General features: G+C 38.8%; 1 protein-coding gene across 1 annotated transcript in view; it reads right to left on the bottom strand.

The window, feature by feature from the left end:
* LOC109912552 (voltage-dependent P/Q-type calcium channel subunit alpha-1A-like) overlaps positions 1-24,940 on the bottom strand; it is a 547,201-nt gene that overhangs the window by 41,620 nt on the left and 480,641 nt on the right. The window contains exons 42-45 of the mRNA XM_048617794.1: positions 10,999-11,108; positions 10,520-10,533; positions 7,029-7,156; positions 832-945 (exon numbers count right to left, since the gene is read on the bottom strand). Coding sequence (XP_048473751.1) covers positions 832-945; positions 7,029-7,156; positions 10,520-10,533; positions 10,999-11,108 — 366 coding nt within the window. The remainder of the gene's footprint in view (positions 1-831; positions 946-7,028; positions 7,157-10,519; positions 10,534-10,998; positions 11,109-24,940) is intronic.

The raw sequence follows: 24,940 nt of genomic DNA, 5'->3' as shown, positions 1-24,940 counted from the left end.
AGAGATCCACTATCAACCACTAAGAGGAAAGTGTATGGCACAGATAATGAAAAGCATTGATGCAGCATTAGTAAATGAGATGCTATCCCTTTCAAGGGATGCTTGAATTATGGTGGAGAACTTTAAAAAAAGAAAATTGAAAACATGCAGATGAAAAAGCCCATAATTCCTGTTATAAAAACAATGATCTCAATTTAACTCTTTCAGTGCTGCATCACAAAGAATTAACATTTTCTTCGAAAAGGATTATTTTTATCTTTGTTAGGAATCATGTTTGAAACCTCACCTTGACTTTCCTTAAATCTAGCTTAATGGCTTAGATTTTATAAATCCTGAAAAATATAGGTTCTCTGATTGATAACACAGATTCAGGCAAAGAATGTTCATTCCTCTCACAGACAGGACCAACTTAATAGCATCCAACTAACAGCACACAAATGTTGTGCACAATGTGAGAGCTGCACAACATTTTAAATAATCTTCAAGGACAAAATACTCACATCAGACTTTGAATAAAAGTCATGTCTTTGAAAGTTATACATTAGATGTCTCTTCATTAAACAGATTGCTGATTAACACAGGGATTTCTAGTTTGAAACACAGAAGTTTCTAATGTTAATTCCCCTTTAAACATTTTGTTTGTTACTAGTTTACCTTTCTTTAAATTAATTTAAAAATGTAATTCATTTGGGTGTGTTTATAATTTAATGATTTCCACTGTGATGCTTTTAGATGAGATATCATTGAATACATTGGCACTGGTTGCATTGAAAGAGTTAAAAGAATGGAACATGACACAGGATGCAGCAGAGTACATCTCACTGAGCTCACTTGGTTTTCTGCAGGTAGCCGTGGCATGGAGGCTGCTCGACTGTGGCCTTCCATCGGGAGGTAATGGTCGCTGTCCGAGTAGCCGTCCCTCCCCATTTCTTGCATCTCCACAGCCTGCAATACAAAGCCAAATTTGGGGGGGTATTAAAGGGGGAGGAAACGTCAGCCTTAGCTGGAACTGAGTGAGCTGGAAGGCTCCTCATACTAGTTGCTATTCCTGAGCAAAATTCTGTAAGGTTTAAACCCTGCTACATGCTCAATGAGTTGACATAAACAAATATCAAACAAAGGGGGACTTATTAGAACTTGAAAGTTGCGTACACTAGAGAATTAATCTATACACTAAATGATTTGTCTTTGCATTTTCAGGATGTAGGCAACACTGGCAATGGTAAATTTATTGCCAATTCACAGCTGACCTCAGAAGATGATCATTGATGGTTTTCTTGAACTGCTGTGCTCTATAAGATGGTGATGCTTTTAGGTAGTGAGTTACAGGATTAACCACTCGGTCTCATAACTCAGATCTAGATCTTTACATTTTCATTAGCTTTGTGAAAATTTTCCTCATTTCTGTCCTGGGGAACATCAAACAGTTTCAGGTCAGGAAAAGTGTAGCCTAAATACAGATGCAATCAATGAAGATTCATAGTACAGTACTACTGTTTGAAAGATTAAGTTCTAAAATGGAAGAGAATTGATTTTAATCATCATTTCTGTAAAGATCCTAATTTTTCTAAAGAGGTCAGAAAATCATTTTTGAAAAATTAATAAAACATTTCAAATAAATCATGTGACTCTAGATAAATGAACAGCAAGCCACCTAGGCAGATAATTGTTAGGGTATTTGATGTGAGCTTTACAAAGAGAAGGGGCAGAAGGTTGAGTCACAGGCTCATTCAGATTGAATGAAAACCAAAAGAACTGCGGATGCTGTAAATCAGGAACAAAAACAAAGTTGCTGGAAAAGCTCAGCAGATCTGGCAGCATCTGTGAAGGGAAAAAAATAGAGTTAATCTTTCGGGTCCGGGGACCCTTCCTCAGAACACAGTCAGTCTGAAACTGGTTCATTCGGAGGCAAGAGGTCTTTAGAAGCAGAGGGGCTCTTTTTAGCAGTCCAAGCAATCAGGACTGGGGAGAAGTACTAAGTTGCCCAGCAAAAAGGCGTCCAATGACACAAGGAAACAGAGATGGAAACATCCAGAAGGTCAGTGAGTTAGTCTATTTCTAACTGTGTGGGTACAAGAGAGTGGAAGCTGAAATGCTAAGCCAGTCAGAAGACCAGCCAGGAAACTGCTTGAAGCTCAGTATAGGGAAAACTCAGGGTATTTACTCTCAAGGTGCTTTGAAGTCAGTAAGAAGAAAGTGAAAGCTCCAGAAACAAATAACAGCCATGCCAGCCAAACAAGAAGCTTTATGTGGAGGGCGGGGTGACTGCCCACTGAGGTTTGAGTATATGTAAGTCTGCCAGAACAATATTCGTAATAAGACATCTTCAAATAGATCTTGTATAGTGTAACATAGTTCGTGTTTTTCTTCTGTGTAATAAATTTTTATGCTCATTTATAAAAAGTAGATTGGAAGATTCTTGTGAATAGTTTCAATGCCTGATCTCCACAGCAAACAAAAAGAAAAATAAAACTTATGGTCCATCAAACCTGGTCTCACCCAGGGATCTAAACTGCTCGCTATTAGCATCAGCCAGGATCATAACACAAAGTAATGTTGCAGAACACTGGATTATAACCCCAAATTACTCATGGATACATCAAATTTTAAATACAACATTTTTAAAAACAGAATATATAGTCAAATGATGACTGTAATTTCAGTGGCTATCTGGCAAAGCTCTGTCTGAACCCATGGCATGTCCCACCTTTAGAGTGTCAGGGAAATTTTAAACTGAGGGATCGAAAAAGAAGCGGTAAGGAGGAATTGACTACCCCAATCCCTTGGCAGAAAGCCATCTCCTGTAGATTATGATCCAAACTGCAGACATATTTATACTTTATTCTTCTAGGAGTATACAAAAAAGGGTGAAGAACCAACTGCAACCCATGGTATACATGTTTTAGACTGACAATGTACCTGTGTGGTCTACTGTGCTGTGAATTCACAGTTTGATAGACCAATACTGTGTGGAAGATAAAGAAAGATTTTCTCTTTCTATAAATCCTGGAAGCCAGGCAAGCCAGTGAAGTAACCATCGAGGAGGAAATAGCCTAAAACCTGCCAGCAAACTGCAGAGCCAGGAGTCTTGAAATCAACTGCTTCACTACTGACTTCATCATTACTAGAATCATCCAAATTATCAGCCACAACATTCCCCCATCTTTTTCTACACGGAACCCAAAGGATAACTTGCATATCTTTTGAATTGTTATCTTGATACACAATTCCCATTTATAATCTGCAAGTATGTATGTCAAATTTAAATATCTTTTCACACATTTAGTAGATAATATACTTACACATTTTTTAACTCAAGAAAGGTTAATGGGACTCCTTTTAAAGTAGAAATATATTTGGATTGGGAAAAGGTATCAATAAGGGAAGGGATCCTTTTAAAATTAACCTGATCAACTGAGGAGTGGTTGAATTCAGAAATGGAGGCAGTTATTCCCTTCTTACGCGGAAGCACACACACTAGGGGGAACCCTATCTGGAATTGTAAAGATTGCTCAGTGGCCGGTCATATTAATGTTCCCTCTACTGTATGACAAAAATGTTTTCTAATCTCTACTGGTGCCAAATAGACATTTTCCTTCTTCATTATGCTTCACAAAAATGCTATTTTGGTGCCAATTTTAATATTTAGGAATTATGAGTAGAACTGTGGCCACTTAACTAGGTGGCTAACGTGTGAATCTGTTTAATGATAACAGCAAAGGGTTCAACCCATTCTGGTTAAGGAAGATTCTGGGCTTTCTTCCTCAAACCAGCCACAGTTAAAAAAATGGCATCTTTTCATTATTCAATGAATAATTGCTAAGGGCCCGCGAGGGGAATCAAGTCCTGGAGCGGAGGCCGGTGCGAGGAAGCAGTCCCGGAGAAAACTTACCTTGGAGCAGCTGAGAACCAGTGCGGAGTGGACTGGAGGCTTGGAGCTGGACGGTTATTGGACTGGGGTCTGGTGTGGGTGGTCAGACCGCAAGTAGAAGCCCCTGTGCTCAGCTACTGAAATGTAATGTTTATGTGTAATTTGTTTATTTGACTGTAATGACTATCCTTTCAACTATGTCTCATTTCCGTAAAGTAATGCAACTACCTTTCTTTTTCATTCCTCTTTCTATAGCCAAAATTTGTACCAAGGTACTTGTATGTACGATGGTGCCATAAGAGGTAACATTGTAAAACTTTTCACCGTATTCCTGTACACCTGTACTTGAGTACGTGAAAATAAAGGATATTCTAATTCTAAGAGGCATCTGGACAGATAAATGAATAGACAGGGAATAGAGAGAAGTGGACCCCATAGAGGCAGGGAGTTTTTGGTTTGGAAAGGCATCATGTGTCAGTGCAGGCTCAGTGGGTTGAGGGGCCTGTTCCTTGGCTGGACTGTACTTTGCTCTTTGTGATAATTTGCCTTTAAGGTTAAATGTTTAGCTTCTAAGTACCAATGTAAAGTGTGACAGTATTGTCAAAGTAGTCAGTTAATTGGTTTTGTGAGAGGAATTTACAAACAAGTATACACAGATGAGTACTTTTGGTTTTGTACTGGTGAGCAGACCCAGCTCCTACTAAGCACCAAGACAGATGTCAATCTCTCTTGTGGCAATGTAGCTATTCAGTCATAACACTGCTGGTAATATAAGTACTGCCCTTAGATTCTAACTGCAGTCACATTAACATTGACATATAACAAGCATATTAGATTTCTAGAGTACCTCACCTCATTGTTGCAATCTGAAAGTGCTTCACAGAACAAATTGCTTTCAGACTTTTTTAAAAATATTCATTCAAGGGATGAGGGTGTTACTGGGTAGTCCAACATTTATTGCCCATCCCTGAGAGGAATTAAGGATCAACCACATTGCCGTGGGTCTGGAGTCACACGTAAGCAGACCAGGTAAGGATGTCAGTTTCCTTCCCTGAACCAGAGGGGTTTTTCTGACAATTAGCAATGGGTTCATGGTCATCATCAGACTCTTAATTCTGGTTTTATTGAACTCAAATTCCGCCATCTGCCATCGTGAAATTCGAACTGAGGTCCCCAGAACATTATACCTAGGTCCCTGGATTAACAGCCCAGCAATAATTCCACAAGGCCATTGCCTCCCTTTATTATGTAATTTTGTGTTCTTATGTAAGCTTTGTAACATAGGTGACACAGAAAACAATGGTAACCTAGGAATAAGTACAAGTTAGAATTTAACTGGATGGTTTAAGTGGCACAGATACCACTGAAGATTGTGAGAACAAAACCCAAGTGGTGAGATTAAAGGTCTTGAAATCACAACACGGTATGATTTATTCTTGTGATGCAGACTAATTTAGTAATTTTGGGGTGAATTTCATTGAGTTCTAGGTCTACTTTTGAATGGCAGCACCTTCATGGACATTTTTTGAGAAACAATTTGTTGCTATCAGGGATTCCTTGACCAGTATATATGAGATTGATATTGTAGTGATTGTAACAAGGTCAGTCAGCTGGACACCATAGAATAGGAGTTCCCTGATTCAGGGCTGTTAATCTGATCCAATCAGGGAGACTTGGTTGACAAAAGGGGATGAAAGTTAAGGATACTGATCCCCTGCAATGCCTGACTCAGTGAGAGGCAGTACTATTGTCAAAGGCTGCCCTCAGAAGCATTATTTCAGATATATCATATGATGTTATTTATTTCCTAGAATATAGTACAACACCACAACGAGAAGGTAAACTGTTTACAATTATGCAATTTCCATTATAAAGTGCACTTAGGAGTTTATAATGAATAAAGGACATGTAGATTTTTAACATATCATAGAAGTATATTTTTATACATCATTCATTTTCTGTAAGAATCACATTTGCTGTAATACATTATTCGCAATGCTCCATATAAAAGAGTATCATCTGGCTAACTATGAGCAACACCATGGGTAATCTGTCTATGGTATATTAACATAAAATATATCGCGTTTATGACACACTGCTGAAAAGTCTGAAAGGCTAATCTGTGGCATAGTGCTTTAATCTGCATAGAATGATGTATTGCTGTGTTCCTTTACGCCATACATGCTGATTGTCACTCTTGTACCTTACCCATCTTCTCTCCTGTGCTCATCACACCCAGCTGATGATGGCAATGAACAAAATAAACTTATAGATTGTCAACTATATGAATGTTATCCTGATCAGCACTTCTGCCTCAAATAAAACCAGCATAAAAGAGGCATCCTGTTATTTGTATAAAGCAGTGTTCATATTTGTCTACATAATAACAATCACTGTATTTCAAAGTAAATCACTTTAAATGATACATTCCAATTAGATGTTATGAGGCATTAAATAAATGCCCTTCCTTTTATAAAGTACAAATACTCTGCAGAGTTTTAGAGGCAATTTCTTCATTTCTTATCATCAAACGAGAATATCTAATTACATAAACTAACAGTGTTTGAACGATGATGATGACTAATGATATTTCAACTCTCAAATTGATAAAATCTCCCTATTTTGCATGACAGTCATAGAAAGAGCCCAGGGTGATATAAATCGTATAAAAAGTACAGAAACCACAGTCTGGCTATTGAATGACAGTGCGGGGAGTGGACAGCACATAATTACTGCGTATCTCAGCTGAGCAATGGTTTTATTTGTTACAGTTAAATAAGGAATGAAGAAGAACAGAGAAACAAATTGTTGAGAAAGATATAAATATTTGTTGGGCATTCAAAAGTCTTTGAGCAGAGTTCCTGTATATTAGAAGGCTCCAGACCGTTGAACCTGACATAAGGTTATAAATGGTCTTTGGGGAAAGAGGAGCATGATATAATAGGTATATACAGCTGTAGAAGCCAGTGTTTTCTGATTCTGCCAATAAAATGCATTGAAACTATTGTTAATGTACCAGTATCAAACTGGTAGATTTCAGTATAGGTGTGACCAGCAAATTTAGCCAGGATTGAAACACATAATTACAAAAATGAAATCATTCAAATGTTTTGATACCAAGCAATAACATTGTGAGATGTGTTTTGCTGATTTATACCTGGGAGCTTGGTCGAGTGTCTTCCATTTCTTCTGACCGACCTCTTTCAGGACTCCAAGCCCCTGTCTTCTGAAACATTTTTTGAGCTCGGTCTGTGACCCAAGATTGACTCTCCTTCATAATCCCATCTTGTGCACTTTGGGAAGAGAAATTATATTTTAAAAAGGACATTAATAAAGAAAAAAACAGAATTCAATACTTGGAAGAATATAAGAGATACCGTCTATCCAGTCACATACTAAAGACCTTCAAGCAACAGGTTTTTGCCCCTCCAGTAATGCTAAAACTAATTGGGGATGAGATTCTTATGTAATTGAAAGAGGACTTTCACTTGTGCCTGAGGTTTTGCAGTGTAACTACTAGTGACAAAGAAAGTGTAGGGAAAGAGGAACATTTCAGGGAAATTCCTAATTCATTTTGCATCAGGTGCTTTTAAAATATGAAGCTTTCCTGCTTTCACTGACTTTGCTTCAGGGCAATGATTTATTTCCTGTGGATTCATTAAGGTATGGGATATCAATATTGAGCAGAGTAACATTCAGGTTAACTTTGCAACTAAGAAGAATATAACAAAGTACTTTTTTAAAATGGTGAAAATCTAAAAAAAACAGGAACAGTGGGAAGTCCACAAAACTAGGGAATCATAGATAGATCATTAGAAAGTCATGAAAAGACAAAGAGATAATCAAAAGGCTAATTAATGTAATATTGGTGCATACAGTGATTGAATGAGACTCACAGGCTTCTTGTTTTCTTGTTTCTTGCTTTCTTATTTTCTTAGGAAAAATGTGGATGTTCTTTTCTCCCATTCCCTCTTGGTCTCTCTTCAGGGTTTTACCTATTCTTATTTGAAACCAGTTGTTGCAAATGGCTTAGGGCATTGTGGAAGAACAGCAAACCTCACTTTTGTTGCCTTCTCATAAAGGCATTATTCAAAAGAAGAAACCAGGCACAAAGTGGATCACAGTTAGAAACTGTATCACTTCATTTTGGTAAGTCTTCATTATTTCAAAATATTATAACTCTCTATTGAAACTTCTTTCTTCCACCCTTCTGCCTCCAAAACTGCCTTGCCCGATTACTTGTGCAGTTTTTGTTGGTTCAGGACCTCAGGGCAATGAAAATTCTTTGCCATGTTGCCCAAATGACTAATCTCTATGCATGAGAATGGACAGTGTCGAAAGACTTGCTGACTGTTGGACGTTTAAGATGCACTAACTATGTCTTCACCTGACATTCACACTCAAATATGCACCTTCAACACTGGTGCACCATGGTTGCAGCATGAACATCTGCATGATACACTTTATAAACTTAACAAGACTTCAGCAACACCATCCAATTCCACAATCGAACTATAGTAGTTCAAGACAGCAGCTCATCCCCATCTTATCGGGGGCAATTAGGGATGGGAATAAATGCTGGCCTTGCCAGCAGGTCTCCACTCCATGAGTCAGTGAGGGCTCCATTCCATGAGTGTATTAAAAAGTGAAGTTTTCAGTAGGGTGTTGTTGAACAGCAATCTGAAACAGAAACCTAGTCTGGTATAAGCTCTGCCCACCTGGGAGCACTACAGTCCAACAACAGAAATCTGCAAACCAAAATGTAAAGTGGGCAATAGCCAATGTCATTTTGATTGCGATTCATAGATCAGTGTGATCCAAACTACTTTTTTGAAATCTCTGTTGAGTAAAAATGGTACTTAAGAAGCTGTTTGCAGCATGTCACCATTATGCATGAATGTCATAAAACATTGCAACAGGTGGAATTACTTCTATAATGCTACAACCACAGTGCAAGTTTATTACTTGGCATGTGCAACAGTGAATTTAATGTCAATGTTAAGCAATTATGTTGACAATACCTTAATGTTCATTCTGTAAACAGCTTTTGAGTAGCAGTTATTTTTAGTTAGCCTTGTAGGGGAAGCTATCACCTTAATTTCTCACACAAAAGTTACTGTGAATCACAATCTTGCTCATTCAATAAAGTAGTTCACTTCATCCTATTATTACAATTTATTATTAGATGAATTTCATTACATTATGCATTAATAATCCAATCAATCATTGTATTAAATATGCAAAGTATTTGGAGAAAAAAAACAGTAAGATCATGGAACTGTCTACTTCATGGAGTGGTTGAGGGGAATAATGTAAATTCACTTGAGGGAAACTCACACATTCATATGACAGAGAAAGAAACAGAAGCATATGCTCATGGAAAGAGCCCAGCATGGAGCATAAAAACCAGCATAGAGCAGATGAGCTGTCTCTAAGCTATACATTTTCTGCTATTATTTAGGAGTATCCACTCCAGTTATTTCAACCAGAAAATTTAGAATTTGTTTTATTTGTAAATGGGCTGTGGGCGTCACTGACTAGGCGAGCATTTATTGTCCATCCCTATTGCCAAGAGGTCAGTTTACAGTCAATCACATTGCTGTGGCCTGGAGTCACATGTCAGACAGAGCAGGTGACGAAGGCAGATTTTCTTTCCTAAGGGATATCAGTGAACCAGATGGGTTTTTATGATCGCTAACTGTCATTGCATGAGGCCAGCTTTTTATTCCCGATTTTTATTAAACTCAAATTTCACCATTTGCTGTGATGGGATTTGAACTCATGCCCCCAGAAAATTAGTCTTGTGTTTTTGATTACTAGTTCAGTGACATTACCACTATGCCATTGCCTCCCCTGAATTTGAATAGAGTTGCAGCATCATCAACAGAGAAAATTTGTCTCTCAAGTTCAACCAGGAAGTAGTAATCATAGACCCAACTAGCAAAATTGGGTATAAAATGATTGAGAGAAGAATTACAGGGAGTTGCAGAGAAATTTGTTTCATTTTGGGTGAATGCTGGTCTGGAACTCACTGCCAAAGAGCATGGGGAGACAGAAACTCTCATCACATTTGAAAATGACACTTGGGTATGCATTTGAAGTGCTGTAGCTTACAGGCTGTGGAATAGGATCTGGAAAGTAGGATTAGGTGGGAAAGCACTTTCCCACTATCACAGACACAATGATCTGAATGGCCTTCTCCTGTACCATAAATTTCCATGATGCTAACTAGGCCCTTGAGTATATATTACAACACTAACTAAGGACTGAATTTAAATCCCAGTTCAGAGATTCAGTTATAAATTCAATCTTTACTGGGTAGGGTCTATCAATACGAATGAGGAAATGAAAATTCAAATCACAACTCCAACTATCAGAGCCAGATACAATTCACAGTTTTGACTAATTCTGAAATATACAGAAGTATAGGATGATGGGTAGGGTTTCCTTTCATGTACTGATCAATTTGTTTCTCAGGGGTTCAGGTAAACAGTAATATCAATCAAATCAAAGGTGATTGATTGGCGTCAGACCATCCCATTCTCTTAACTCTTGAGAATAGTTTTTAATCCAGTGGGATGAGATGGAAAAAGAAAAATGAACAGGAGTAAATTACAGATTTAAAAAAATGAAGAATTAAACATGTACTTCTGTGTATCATCCTGATCAATATTAAACCAGTAATAAAAACAGAAATTGCTGGAGAAACTCAACAGGTTTGGCAACGTTAATGGAGAGAGAAACAGAATTAGTGGAAATTGTGAAGAAGTCATTTTCAGACTCGAAACATTAAGTATGTTTCTCTCTCTACAGATGCTCGCCAGAGTTGTTGAGTTTCAGATCTCCAGCGTCACAGTTCTTTATTTTAGTAAGGCAGGAGATTGACACAAAGTTAAAATATTCGGATAGCCAGATACAATTGGCCGAATGGCCTTGTTTTGTGATTCTGTGATTAGCATTAAACCAGTTTTGTTTTTGCATAATTGTTCTGAAGGGTCTTGGTCAAAAGTTTGTATTCCATCCACTGTATCATTGTTAGTTTTATTTCATACCATGTGATCATTGTAACATGTTAGATCTATTGAATTAACTGCTTTATGTGAACATTCATCAGCAGTGGAACTTACAGGCCATTTCCAGATACGTGCTGGGGATCTGGTAAGATATTCTGCCCTGGGTCCATTTCCTGCGTAGGCGAAGGTGGCTCCATACGCTGAAACAGTAATGGCGTTCGGTTCTGTGTGAGATATAACATGGCCTAGGGCTGGCATCAGACAGACTTATGGGATTGAAGATACAAGATTCAGAATGTTATGATGCCAAGCGAAGATTCATTTACCTCCCAGGTCACTCTTGATTCTGGAAAAGGGGGGTCATTTAACACTGTAGCTCTGAGACAACTAATCTGCATTGCACATACCACAAATAAAAACGTAAGAAATAGGAACAGGAGTAGGCCATTCAGCCCCTCAAGCCTGCCTCGCCATTCAGCAAGGTCATGCCTGATCTGCCCCAGACCTCAACTCCTCTTTTGTGTCAGCTCAGCATAGCTGTCAACTCCTTGATATTTCAAAGATCTGTCTACCTGCTCTTTAATACTTAGAGTGATCTAGACTTCACAACTCTCTGGATATAGAATTTCAACATTTACTACCCTCCAGAAGAAATTCCTTTGAATCTCAGTTTAAAATGAGTGTCCTCTTATTCTGTCACTATGTCCCCTAATTTGAGATTTCCCCACTAATGGAAACCACATTCTCAACATAGCCTGTTGAGCCCGCTCAGGATCTTGTACTTTCAACAGATCACCCCTCATTCTTCTACATTCTAAAGAATAAAAGTCTAGCCTGTTTAACCATTCTTCATAAAGTCAACACTTTCATCCCAGGAATTTGCCCATTGAACCTCTTTTGAACAGCCTCTAATACCAGAATATTCTTTTTAGATACGAGGCCCAAAACTGTAGCAGTAAAAATTATTGTTGGTGCTGCATAAGCAATCAGGAAATAGATTATGTACAGTTACAATATTTTCAAAATGGAATAGAAAATTAGTGTTTTTATTTCAAGTATTGACCCGAAGATTGTAGCAAGTTTCAGGTGAGGAGGTATGGGTGCTACAGTAGATCTCTGTATGTCCTAGAGTAGGGAAGGAAAGTACAATCAGACAGGGTTTTTACCAATGACCGTTCAGTGATTCTACTTGCAAAGTGTGCCTATGTGATGGGTGACCAGTTCAGTCTCAAAAATGATACAGTTGAATAGCTTCCTGTACTTATCTCTTAAGTTTTCACATTAAAAAGGGTCATGTGGACAAGATTATCAGATGCTGCTCATTGAATCATGTCCTGAGTGTGACTTGCTGCTTTTAAGAAATTCAGAGAAAAAAATCCCTCATCACATGGGCAAGTTGTAAACTTACTAAATACGTATTACAGGTTATGGAAATGAAATTGTAACCAGACAAGATCACATAAGTTTCAACAGACTTTAGAAAAATGCTCAGGTGCTATGGTGAAGCGTCAGCCAACAGCACAACAATGATTTAGGACTTTTATGCTTCTGGTCTTCTATACAGCCATGGGGAGGAACTGAAGAGGTTAGACCTTTCTTTTCAAAGTGAGGGAAAGACATTTATATTCACTGTTGTAAATTTCCAATAACCTGCTTCAGAAAGCAGATATCAAACAATACTCCCAATTACTGATGCCACATGGCAGAGATGGACAAAGGAGTTCTAGGGAAAATATATCCAAAAAAAGAACATCTGTATCTCCTTCTCAAAATTTCAACCACTGCAAAACAGAACTGACATCCCAAAGGGAAAAAAACTACATTTTCATCTGATTGAAAATATAGTTAAGTATTAGACTATATGTCCAACTAGATTACAGCTTATATTTATATACCTTTAACATAATAAAAACACCCTGTGGTGATTCAAAGGAACATTATAAAACAAAATATGGCATCACATGACACCATGCTAAATAAGGAGACAAGGTTAAGTTATCAAGAGCTTGGTCTAAGAGGTTGGCTTTAAGGACTGTCTTAAAGGATGTAATGAGTGAAAAGTTGAAGAGGTGTAGAAAGGGAATTCCCTTGGCAGCTAATGGTACAGCCACAATGGAACAATGGGAATAGTCAGGAGGTTAGAATTAGGAGGGCTATGGAGCTGGAGGAGATGAGAAAGATAGGGAGGTTGGAGGTTATGGAAGGATTTAAATTCAAGGATGAGAAGTTTGAAATTAAAACATTGCTTGATCGGAGTGATTATAGATCATAGAACAACAGGCATGACAGGTACATAGGACTTGATTTGAGTTAATTGGGGAACAGAGTTTTGGAAGAGTAAAACATGGGAGACCAGTCAGGAATGCAATGGAATAGTTGAGTCAAGAAATAACACAGGTAGGAATAAGGATTTCAGCAGATGATCTCAAAAGGGGCAAAGTCAGTATATGTTACAGAGGTGGAAATAAGTCTATTAGTGATATTGTGAATATGTGTCTGACATTCTCAGGGTCAAATGTGACACTACTTTTGTGAGTAGCCTGCTTTACTCTGAGACTATCGCCAAGGAAAACAATGGAGTTATTAGCTACTGAGTGGATTTTGGAGTGGGGACCAAAAACACTAACTTGTCTTCCCAATATTAAATTGGAGGAAATTTCTACTCTTCCAGTATTGAACATTGTTGGATCAGCAGTTCTGATAATTTAATAGCAATAAAGGTGTCAAGAGAGATGAGAGGTGATGTAGAGCTGGGTTTCATCAACATATATGTGAAAACTAACACCATGCTTTAGGATGATGCCACCAAGGAACACCATGTCAATAAGAAATATAAATGTGTCAAAGTTAGATCCTTGGGGTAAATCAGAGGTAATGGTATAAGATCAAAAACAGAAGCCATTGTAATTGATATTCTGGCCATGAGGAGATAGCTAAGAGTTGAAACAGGTGATAGCTTCCCACCCTGTTGAACAACATTGGACAGGCGTTGCAGGATCATGTGGTCAATTACGTTAAAGGCTGCAGGAAGAAGGATATTTACTTTTGTCACAGTCGGATAGAAAATCATTTTTGTTAAGAACCATTTGGCTCTGTGCCAGTAGTGAAAACCTGATTGGAAGGAATCAAACATAGATTTTTGAATTGATGCATATTGCGTATATGATGCATATACGAACACATGAATTAGGAGCAGGGGTTCATTCAGCCTTGAGAGCCTGCTCCGTCACTTGATAAAATCATACCTGATCATGGCCTCAACTCTACTTTTCTTTTTATCCTCTATTACTTTTGACTTCTTTGTCTAGTTCTGACTTAAAAATATTCTATAAAACTGCATCTACTGCTTGCAGGAGAAGAGGATTCTACAGACTAACATTCCCCTGAGATAAAAAATAGTTTTCATCTCTATCTAAAATGGGAGACTGTCATTTTTAAACTGTATCCCCCAGTGCTGTTTTCTCCCACTAGAGGAAACATCCTTTCAAATCCACCCTATAAAGACTCCTGAGGATGTTATATTTCAATAAGATCACCTCTTGTTCTTTTAAACTCCAATGGACATAGGCCCAACTTGTCCAATCTTTCCTCATAAGATAACACTTTCATCCCAGGAATTAGTAAAGTGATTTTCTTTTCTGAACTGTTTTTAATGCAATTATATGCTTCCTTAAGTAAGGAGGCACACATTGTACACAGTGTTCCAGATGTGGCACACCAGAACCCTGTACAATTTAATAAAGCTTCCCTAGTTTTGTATTCTATTGCCCTTGCAATAAATGCCAACAAACCATTTGCCTTCCTAATCAGTTGCTGTATCTGTTATTTTTTGATTCACAGACGACGAGACCCAGATCCATCTGTTCCAGAATTCTGCAATCTCTCTCCATTTGAGTAGTATATTGTTTTTCCATTCTTCCCAATAAAGTAGACAAATTCACATTATATGGCATCTGCTAAAGTTTTACTTTGGGATGTGATAATGTATAAGAGTGATAAAAATGTTTAACAATGATCAACAGAAGGTGTATTGTCATGGTTTAATTTCCCTGGTAAACTACATTGTGGTTGGAAAATGTGGTAATAACTACTGGTCACATTGACTCTTCCACTCTCCTGTAGAGGAACAGTCCCTCTTTCCAACACCTCAATTTCACTCTTCCTTTTAGGTGAATGCAGAGTAGCATTTGCAGAACAGGGTCCATTAGCAGGCCAACACTCACTGGTGAAGGATTTATAATGGTCAAGCAAAGATAAAATGGGGAAAAATAATCTGACACTCAGAAATCTTGCATGTACTCTTGAGACTTATTATTCATCTTAGACTATCAGAGACTCCACACAATGTTAACTAAACTAAAGATTAAAACAAAATACATCTGTGCATAACTGCACATCTTGTTCCAGGATTCAATGTTGAATGACCCTCCTAAGTAAATGAATGTTATCTGAACCAAAAGCATTGATTAGAAAAATGCAAAAAGAAATCATGCAGATAATTAGCATCCTTTTGGTGATTTCAAGGCAAGATGCAGAAATGAAATCCGGGGTAAACCTTTCTCCAGCATTTTGGAAGATATTTAGTTTCAGGAACTCATTTTATTGACCTGTGCAGGTTGGGAAAAGCAGAGAAAATCTACAAATTTTTCCAGTCTTGTCAATGTGGCAGAAAACGACTTGCCATCAAAGGGACCTCTCTCCTCCAAAGTCCCCTCAGCAATCTGCAATTGGTACTTGATGATGGCATCGACAGCCTGTACAAAGACATCTCCAAACAGACGGACAACTTATATCAAAAATTCACATTTACTTTTTTCTCTTGAACAGTCCACTCCAAAAACTAGCTTAATTTGAAGAAAATTGTTTTGCAAGTTCTAGAAATTTCAATCCTTCACAAACCATTTCTTCTTTACTTTTTTAGGTCAGAAAATGCTCCAAGTGTTGTCAAGATTGGGTTATAATTAACCAAACATAGTACAAGCCATTCTAGCCTTGTAACATCTTAAACTCAGGATACCTCTTTTAATGGATTTGTTAAAGCAAATGGTACATGGCAAAGGCTTGACACAGTATTAGTTAAACTTATCCATCCTGTTTCTCCATTTTTCTCTCCAAGGTACTAACTCGTGCTAGGTGTTCTGGCATACCACGAGCATCTTAGCCCCTCTTAACTGTGTGAGACCGGGAAGTAGATCAGCAGGCTATATGTCTGTATAAGCATTCCACAATGCGTAAACATTTTCGTATTGAATTCTGACACATAACCTCTCGAAAGTAAGAATTGGAGTTGGGGGTGAGAATGGCAGCAGATTGACAGAACTTTTCCATCTGTAACCAAGGTATGCTGGAAATAACAAGTTCATCAAAACCTCCAATTGAACTCACTCGGCTAAGATCAAACGTAAATTATCATGACCCCAGTGGGCATAGAGCCTGCTATTCAAGCCCCACTAATCCACAAGTTATCACAAATGTGAAATATGAGCAATTCAATCAGTGGGATTTCAGATAGTTATCACATCAACATCAAAAAGAAATCCACACTAGGTTTTATCAATAAACATGAAACAACTTATTTATTGTAACAAACCTATTGATAACAAGTGGCAAAAATGGATTAATTACTAATATGCAAACTTAAACCTTACCCTCTTTAAATCCAAACATCTACACATTTAATCATGAATAGAATTAGAATTAGCTTTATTGTCACATGTACTCACAAGTACACTGAAAAGCTTACAGGTCACCATTTACAGTGCTATCCTAGGTGCCAAGGTACCTCGGTACAGGTAGTTAAGTACTAATTCTTAGGGAAAAGAATTAGAAAAATAGAGAAATAAAAAGTCCAGTAATAAATTAGAAAAACAGAGAAATAAGAGTTCGTAATAACAGCCTTTCCAACCCAGACTGCACTGGGCTTTACCTCGTAGCCAGAGTCGAGTCCATGCTAAGGGTAGGTTCATGCTGAGGCCGGGAGGCTGAGTCCACACGGAGGCCAGAGTTTCAAATCCACGCTGAGGCCAAGTTTTTGAACCCACACTGAGTCCAGGAGTGCAATACAATTCTAAGGCTGGGATGTTAAGTCCATGCTTAGGTCGGGGGTTTGAGTCCATGCTGAGGCCGGGAGTTTGAGTCCATGCTGAGGCCGGGAGTTTGATTCCATGCTGAGGCCGGGAGTTTGATTCCATGCTGAGGCCGGGAGTTTGAGTCCATGCTGAGGCCGGGAGTTTGAGTCCATGCTGAGGCTGAGAGTCTGCACTGGCTTTCACCCCACAATGCAGATACCGCCCGAGGTTGGGAGGTAAAAAGAAAAAGGAAAAAAAAAGTATCAGACAGAGCAGATGTGCTCTGGCTCAGAAGTCCTATTGCACCACCATCATGGAAGCACCAGGTAGAACAGATAGACAAGACAGACAAGATCATTTTACAGGAATATTGTGGGTGGAAAATAGATGCAAAATGAACAAAGTCTGTGGATCAACAGTCCAAACAATAAATGGAAATGAGTTGACTTTCTCTCAGTTATTTCAGGTTTTACAGGTGATGATATTGCATTGTTCTTGACTATGGTGAGCCTCAATTTGGTAGCCAGTTCATAGAATCATAGAATCCCCACAGTGTAGAAACAGGCCATTTGGCCCAACAATTCCACACAGCCCCTCCAAAGAGCATTCCACCCAGACCCATCCTCCTACCCTACTTTTCCCATGCTAATCCACCTAATTTAGCATGGCCTATCCACCTAATCTACACATCTTTGGACTGTGTGAGGAAACTGGTGCACTCGGAGGAAACCCAGGCAGACATGAGGAGAACGTGCAAACTCCACACAGACAGCCCAAGGCCGGAATCAAACCCAGGTCCCTGGCGCTGTGAGGCAGCAGTGCTAAACACTGAGCCACCGTGCTGCCCAGCAAGTTGGACCTAGTTCCTGGGTTAAGTTAGAAGTTATTCTTTGCAGGGCCTTTAAGTATTATTTCATTTCTGCTCTCTCCAGGATGAGAAAAAGAGCGACAGAGAGAGAGAGAGAGAGAGAATCAGAGAGATGTCGGGGCCACTGTTGGTTTCTCTCAGTTCTGTGATAAAGCCACTACTTAAAACCAATCTCTGAGATGTTGCTGAGCAGTTTTTTTTAAACCAAAAGGCATCAGATGCTAGTTTGTCTCACACAAGTAACAAAAACAGCTTTGAAAATTGTGTAACCAATAAGTGAAGAGCACAGTTCCACTTTTGCTAAAAATAATTGGTTCTTTCTCTGCAACACACAGTCCAAATTTCCATTTTCTAATTTATATTTCAAATAAATATATGTAGTCCTTACATGATGCTTTCTACTGTACATTATTCAATAACACGGCAATTAATGCATTTAACTGTGTGATATACTAATAAGACAGTGTCTAGCATCATCATAAGAAGATTCAATGATCTTGCTCTTTCTTGCAGATTCATGGTAAGATGAAGCTACCATAAGACACTTCTTAAATAATGATACCTCAGCAGATTCTGTAGGTATTCTGTAGCAATATAACAAGATCAAGATTTATACATGGAGGCAGTGAGTGAAAGATCCAAACAGAAAAATCTCCGCTATTACTTAAAAGTTTTGAGCAGTTTGCAGATCACAATAAAGCAGAAATGTGAAGAATTAACACCAGAGTTTTATAAAGTATCATACTAGATGTGACTTTGTTGCAAAGCTAAACTGTGAGCAAGTCAGTACACTACTACATGCAATGGGTGACTGTGCAAATGATATCGTAGTCAAGCAAGGGATTGATGAAGAGAAAGCTACTTCCAAGGAAGTAATAAAAACACTCAATGGCTATTTCAGTCTGTGAAAGAATACCATTGTTGACCAGGTTGAATGTAGCAAGAGTAACCAATGGCAATGGGCAAGTATTGAGACTTCCAATAACAATTTGTACAACAGAGAATTATAGTATGGCAGCTTAAAAAAAAATAATCATGGCAGAACTGTTGTCAGAGTCTGAGATGAAGCCTTGACCACTTGTAGTCAAGGATAATCTAACCTTAACAAAGACAATTCAACTGAGGAGACGAGTTATGGTCAGAAAACTAAATTGTTTTTGAAACAGTTCAGAAGAAGTCATGGGATTCAAAAGGCTAACTTTGTTTCTCTTGCCATATATGCTGCCATACCTGCTGAGTTTCACTAGAATTTTCTGTTTTATTTCAGATCTCCAGCGTTTATAGTTATTGCTTTCATTGCTGTCTTCCCAAAGGTACAAGTCAGGGGTGTGATGGAACATTCTCCACTTGCCTGAATGGGTGTGGCTCCAACAACACTCAAGAAGCTTGACACCATCCAGGACAAAGCAGCCCACTGATAGGCACCCCTGCCACTACCTTCAGTTTTCACCACCTCCACTACTAATGCACAGGGGTAGCAGTGTGTACAATTTACAAGATGCACTACAGTAACTCTCCACGGCTCTTTAGACAGCACTTTCTAAATTGGTGACCTCTACTACCTAGAAGGACAAGGGCAGCAGATGCTTGGGAATACCATCAACTGCAAGTTCCCAGCCAAGCCACTCACCAGCCCAAGTTGGGGTTGTATCACCATCCCTCCACATGGCTGGGTCAAAATCCCAGAACTCCTTTCTTAACAGTTCTGTGGATTCTCAAGGACTGTGTGGATTGGCCATGCTAAATTCCCCATAGTGTCCAGGGATATGCAGGCTAAGTAGATTAGCCATGGGAAACGCAGGGTTACCGGGATGGGGTCGCGGGGGGGGGGGGTTGTGGGTGGTGGTCTGGGTGAGATGCTCTTTGGAGGTTCGGTATGGACTCAATTGGCCAAATAGCCTGCTTGTACACTGTAGGGATTCTATGACTTGCATCAGTTCGGGAAAACAGTTTGCCACCAACTTCCCTAGAGCACTCAGCAACAGGAAATAAACCCTGGCCTAGATGTGATGTCCATATCCCATAATTGGATTAAAAAAGAGTTTGCCATGCATCCTGTTCACCGACAGAGGTATACAGTGATTAAGAGGAAAAAGTATTATTTTTGGGAATAGTAGGAACTGCAGATGCTGAAGAATCTGAGATAACAAGGTGTAGAGCTGGATGAACACAGCAGGCCAAGCAGCATCAGAGGAGCAGGAAGGCTGATGTTTCGAGCCTAGACCCTTCTTCAGAAATCATTTCTGAAGAAGGGTCTAGGCCCGAAATGCCAGCCTTCCTGCTCCAGTATTATTTTTGGTATGGCTTGTGAGGACTTTGCAGCTTATGTTCTTGTTAATTGCTTCAAAATAGAGATAAACCACAAATCCTTAGAGACACCCTTAAATTCTAGAAGATAGCAAAAATGCCACAATAAATACAATGATTCAAATAGGAGAAAGTATCTGCTGTGTTCTGTATTCTTCTGGCAAGACCTGAACAACAGATGTAGTCTAATTAAAGAGGTGGAAAATGGCACATCAATAACAACCACAATTCTACCAGCAATACCTCAGTAACAAAATGAAATCAGAGATGCTCAGAAATCTGATGAAGGATGTGACTATGCCAGAGGGTGTTGTCTCAAAGCATGGCAGTTTTCATATCACACAATCCCATTCTGAGACAGTACTATGAACAGAGAGGATACCTCAGTAGGGTGAACGATTTATACATTTACTGGTCATTCAAAGAATCCTCAGACTTTATACTGCAACAATTGTACATTTGGACATCAAAGAATGTTGAAGCAGGGTAAGATATTGTTTGGTGGCTGGGTCTCTCATAACCATTGGAAAAGAGGATACAAAAATGACATATGCTATCCATCATCAGGAGAGAAGGTAACTGTTGATTTCATATTATTTTCCATCAGAACCATGAAAATGTCTTGGGACAGGCCTCGTCAGATGGTAAAATGTTCTTATTTGTAGTAGGCTACTACTCCAGATGGATAGAAGTCAAGTATTTGCAGGGTCACACTTCTGAAACAGTCATTATATCACTGAAGGAGATATTGCAACTCATGGAATCCCAGACCTTGTAATCTCAGTGGACCACAGCTTGTCTAATGAGTACTTTGAAGAGTTCACAACGTCATGGAGTTTACCATATTTACTAATCACCAAGATATCCTCAAGCCAATGGTGAAGCTGAAAGAGGACAGAGTGACAGTATTGCTGAGAAACGATGTCATCCAACTTCTACCTTTTGACCTATTGTTCACCTCCGGGCCAAAATAGCTAACCTCCGTGTGATCTCTTCATGGGAAGAAGATTGACAATTCACCTCCCTACTCTCCCACATACATTCATGAAATGTGTACAACATGATGACTTGTAAAAAGTAAGCAAGAAAGAGGATGAGTTCAATTTCAATCAGATTTAGAACTATGACAAATGTCACAAAGCCTGCAACCTAGCAGATCTCCAACTAGGAGTGCCAGTTTGGATTCGAGACTAAGCTCATTTTGAACAAATGGTGGAACAGACACCACATTTTCAGATTTCCTTTATTCAAACTAAAAATGGCACAGTAAGACAGCACAGATGTGCACTAGCTTCTACACAGATGTAACCTTCCACACGATTGAAGCAGCAGTCAGAAGTCAACAGACTGGGATGCTGAGTTCATTGAGAGCCCCAGATGACAGTCTATTGCTGAACCAGAGACATCTGTCAATTCTCCTTCTGCCCAGCAGAGAAGAAACTGAGAACACACTTAGGTAGACCGGAGAAACAATCACAAATGGAAGTAAGAGATTTGGAGGGAGACGTAATATAATGGATAGATTCAGAGACTTAAGGGAAAATGTAGTATAACGGATTACGTCTGCCTGTAATACACCAATGAGGCAATGTACATCATGACAGAAAGTGATGAAATGTCACTTGATCTTACTCCCTGTTGCAGTTTGGTCTGGCCCCATCATATGTTGTCTTATAAGCAACCACACAAAGGATAAGACTGCTTCTTTTAAAGTACTTTAATATGGAACTATATTCTCCAGATTCATTTCTAAATCTTCTTAAGCGTTGCTTTCTAGATTTGGCAAAAATTGACAACCCTAGAATTATGACAGGCCCGGAATCACTGTTTGTGGATGAACTGCTCCACAATACTTACCAAGGGAGATAAGCTGAACATGGTTGCCTAATGACAGGGGATTAATAATGAAAACAAACTTTGAAAAATAAACTGTGTTATGTGGAGAACAGAGAAACAGCTCAGGAGAGTTTGAAAGGAATGCTTTACTTCCATATCTAAGAAAATAGACTTTATATACAAATCTAATTATCAGAATAAGCAATGACTATCACTAGGAGTGTCCATTCTTTATTAACAAGGTTGATCTACCTTTTTCAACACAATATATTAACTGAAACAGACAAATCTAAAAAAGCTGCATCATTGCTGCTAGGTGAAAGGTTCCTGTCCTTCTGCAGGTAACAGGATGACCCCAAGACTGGCAGTCAGTGTCACCTACAGGAGCAAGCCAGTTGAGGATCACTATAGAGGCAGTCAACATCGCTGAGAGAAGTAGGTGAGAAAAGGACCCTGTCGCAACTAGTCAGAGACAGAAGTAGATTCATTAGAGCTGATTGGAATTGGTTGTTGCACTATTATATAGAAAGGAGCTAGCTGTTTCATGGTTAAAGTCTTTTTTATTCTGAAATTTTAACACAGTATACAAATTGGTAGCAATGTTAATAAAATATATAAAAGGCAAAGTAAGTATTGTTTATTTCCAAAATTCTCTAGAATCAGGAGAGTTTCCATTGGACTGGTAAAGAGCAAATATACTCTGTTCAAAAAAGGCTGGTGGAAGTAAACAGGAAACTATAGGCCAATTAACTTAATCTCTGTCATGGGGAAGGGACCAGAATTTTATATAAAATAATTATATTTGGGCACTTAGAAAAAACTCTTAGTTGGGAAGAATCAGCTTGACTTCATCAAAGAGAAATCATGTTTGACCAATTTATTGTTGCTCTTTGAAGGAGTAATATGATTGTGGATAAAGGGGAGCCTGGAAATGTACTATACTTGGATTTTCAGAAAGCATTTGATAAGATGGTACATGGATGGTTATTGCGGAAATTAAAAACTTATGATGTATGGAGCAACATACCAGCAAAGATAGAAGACTGGCTGGCTGGCACAAACCAGAGAGAATGCATGTCTTCAGCAGCGTTCCCTCTAATTTTCCTGCTGGCTGCATGGACCTCGGAGGACTTTCTGTGACAGTGACTTCGAGAACTGGCAATCAATGCCATAATTGGCATGCTGATCTTGATAATTGTGTGTGGAGACTTGCAGCTGAAAGGGAACGTTGGGGTCTTCAGTATTATTGCTGGAATGTTGTCTGGGTCCAACAGCCATTGCAGTACCCAGTGCTGTCAGCCATTTCTTGACATACACGTGGAGTGAATCAAGTTGGCTGAAGACCGGCGTCTGTGATGCTGGGGACCTCCGGTGGAGACTGAGACGAATCATCTGTTTGGCATTATTGGCTGAAGGTTGTTGCAAATGCTTCAGCTTTATCTTTTGCACTAATATGCTGGGCTTTGTGATAGGCTTTATGACAATCTACAATGGCTCAACTGTCACCAGGAGACCTTAAATTCCAGATTTTCATTGGTTTCAAATTCCACTGTTTGCCATGGTGAGATTCAAAACTATGGCCCCAGAACATTACTTAGGACTCTCGATTACTGATCTAATAACAACACTACTACCAATACCATGATCTGGCCCTCATCAATCCTCTTTGTTACTTCCTCAGAAAACTTAAGTTCATTGTTTTCAATAAAGAACTACCACAGGATAATTAGAAATGAGTATCTGACTAGACTACATATGCTTTATTCAAATCTCAGCTATTCTGGTAACGTGTAACAATTCGTTTGATAGTTTCATTGTTAATTGAAGTAATATAAACTTTCATTAACCTCTCTGATTTCGCTCCTGTATTCCTGAAGGTTCCAGGTTACTTTTTTATATCTTGTTAATTGTGCTGTACCTTTGCTCTTAAAGGGTTATTTTTCAACATGAACCTCAGCAGCCAGTGATGGCAAGATATTTGATTGGGCAGTGTATGATAATCAAGCCCCATTATCCTTATTTAAATGCCTAAAATCATGTATTTCCAGGAGAATTCTGTGGACAATTACAGGAGAGAACTCTAACTTACTTGCCCCACCCCTCTCAAATCAATTAATTTTGAGCAGAATGGGACTTTACTGGTCTGTGCTGCATAGTCCAACACTGCACAATGTATTCTGTTTTCATGTGATTTATTATGGGATGTTGCCACTGCTCTCGCCTATTCTTTGGAGGTGGCTTTCCATCTTGTTTGACTATGGTTTGTACTGTGGTGGTCAATACCATGTTAAGCATTGATTGGTGTGGCACAGGAGCTCTACTCTTACATTACAGTCTCTGCTACAGAAGACGTCAAGAAGGTGCATGATTTGCTGGCCTCTGTCTTCTCTGAGCTCTCTTTGTCAGCTGAGTTTTCATTTTGGCTTGCCAATTCCAATGCCTCTCCAAACAGTTATCTTCCAAAGGTCAAGACCATCTGACTGTCTCCTAGTTGTCATTATCAATGCCCCTCAACTTCATATCTCACTTACGAGTGTCCTTGTAGTGAAGGTATGAATGACTAGGAGGTTGTCACCACAAAGCCAATAGACAATACAGAGGATCTTGGGGTATATAGCCGTCATCTATCTGATATGCATTATAATTTGTGATTCTTGTCAGTAGCATTGAACACATCACATCAAGGGAGAGGAGTACAAAATGATTGTCTATTTTGCAATGGATATCTATTTTTTCTCCTTTTTCCATCAGGATCCTTAGATGTATTCCATTGATTTGTTGCATTTTGTCATCTGTCATCTTAGTTACCTCTCCTAATACTTTATTTTATTAGCTAGTAAGCAATTCAAGAATGATCTTCTTCCTAATATTCTTCTCAGCCAACACTACTTGCCAAATTTTGTGTATCCTCTAGAGCCTCACCATCCTGTCAAGGATAGCAACTCACATTCAATAAAGAGACAACAAGGTGTACAGC

This window comes from Rhincodon typus, chromosome 38 (genome assembly GCF_021869965.1).
Source record: "Rhincodon typus isolate 14 chromosome 38, sRhiTyp1.1, whole genome shotgun sequence".
NCBI lineage: Eukaryota > Metazoa > Chordata > Chondrichthyes > Orectolobiformes > Rhincodontidae > Rhincodon > Rhincodon typus.
This window is presented reverse-complemented; position numbering and strand designations above follow the sequence as displayed.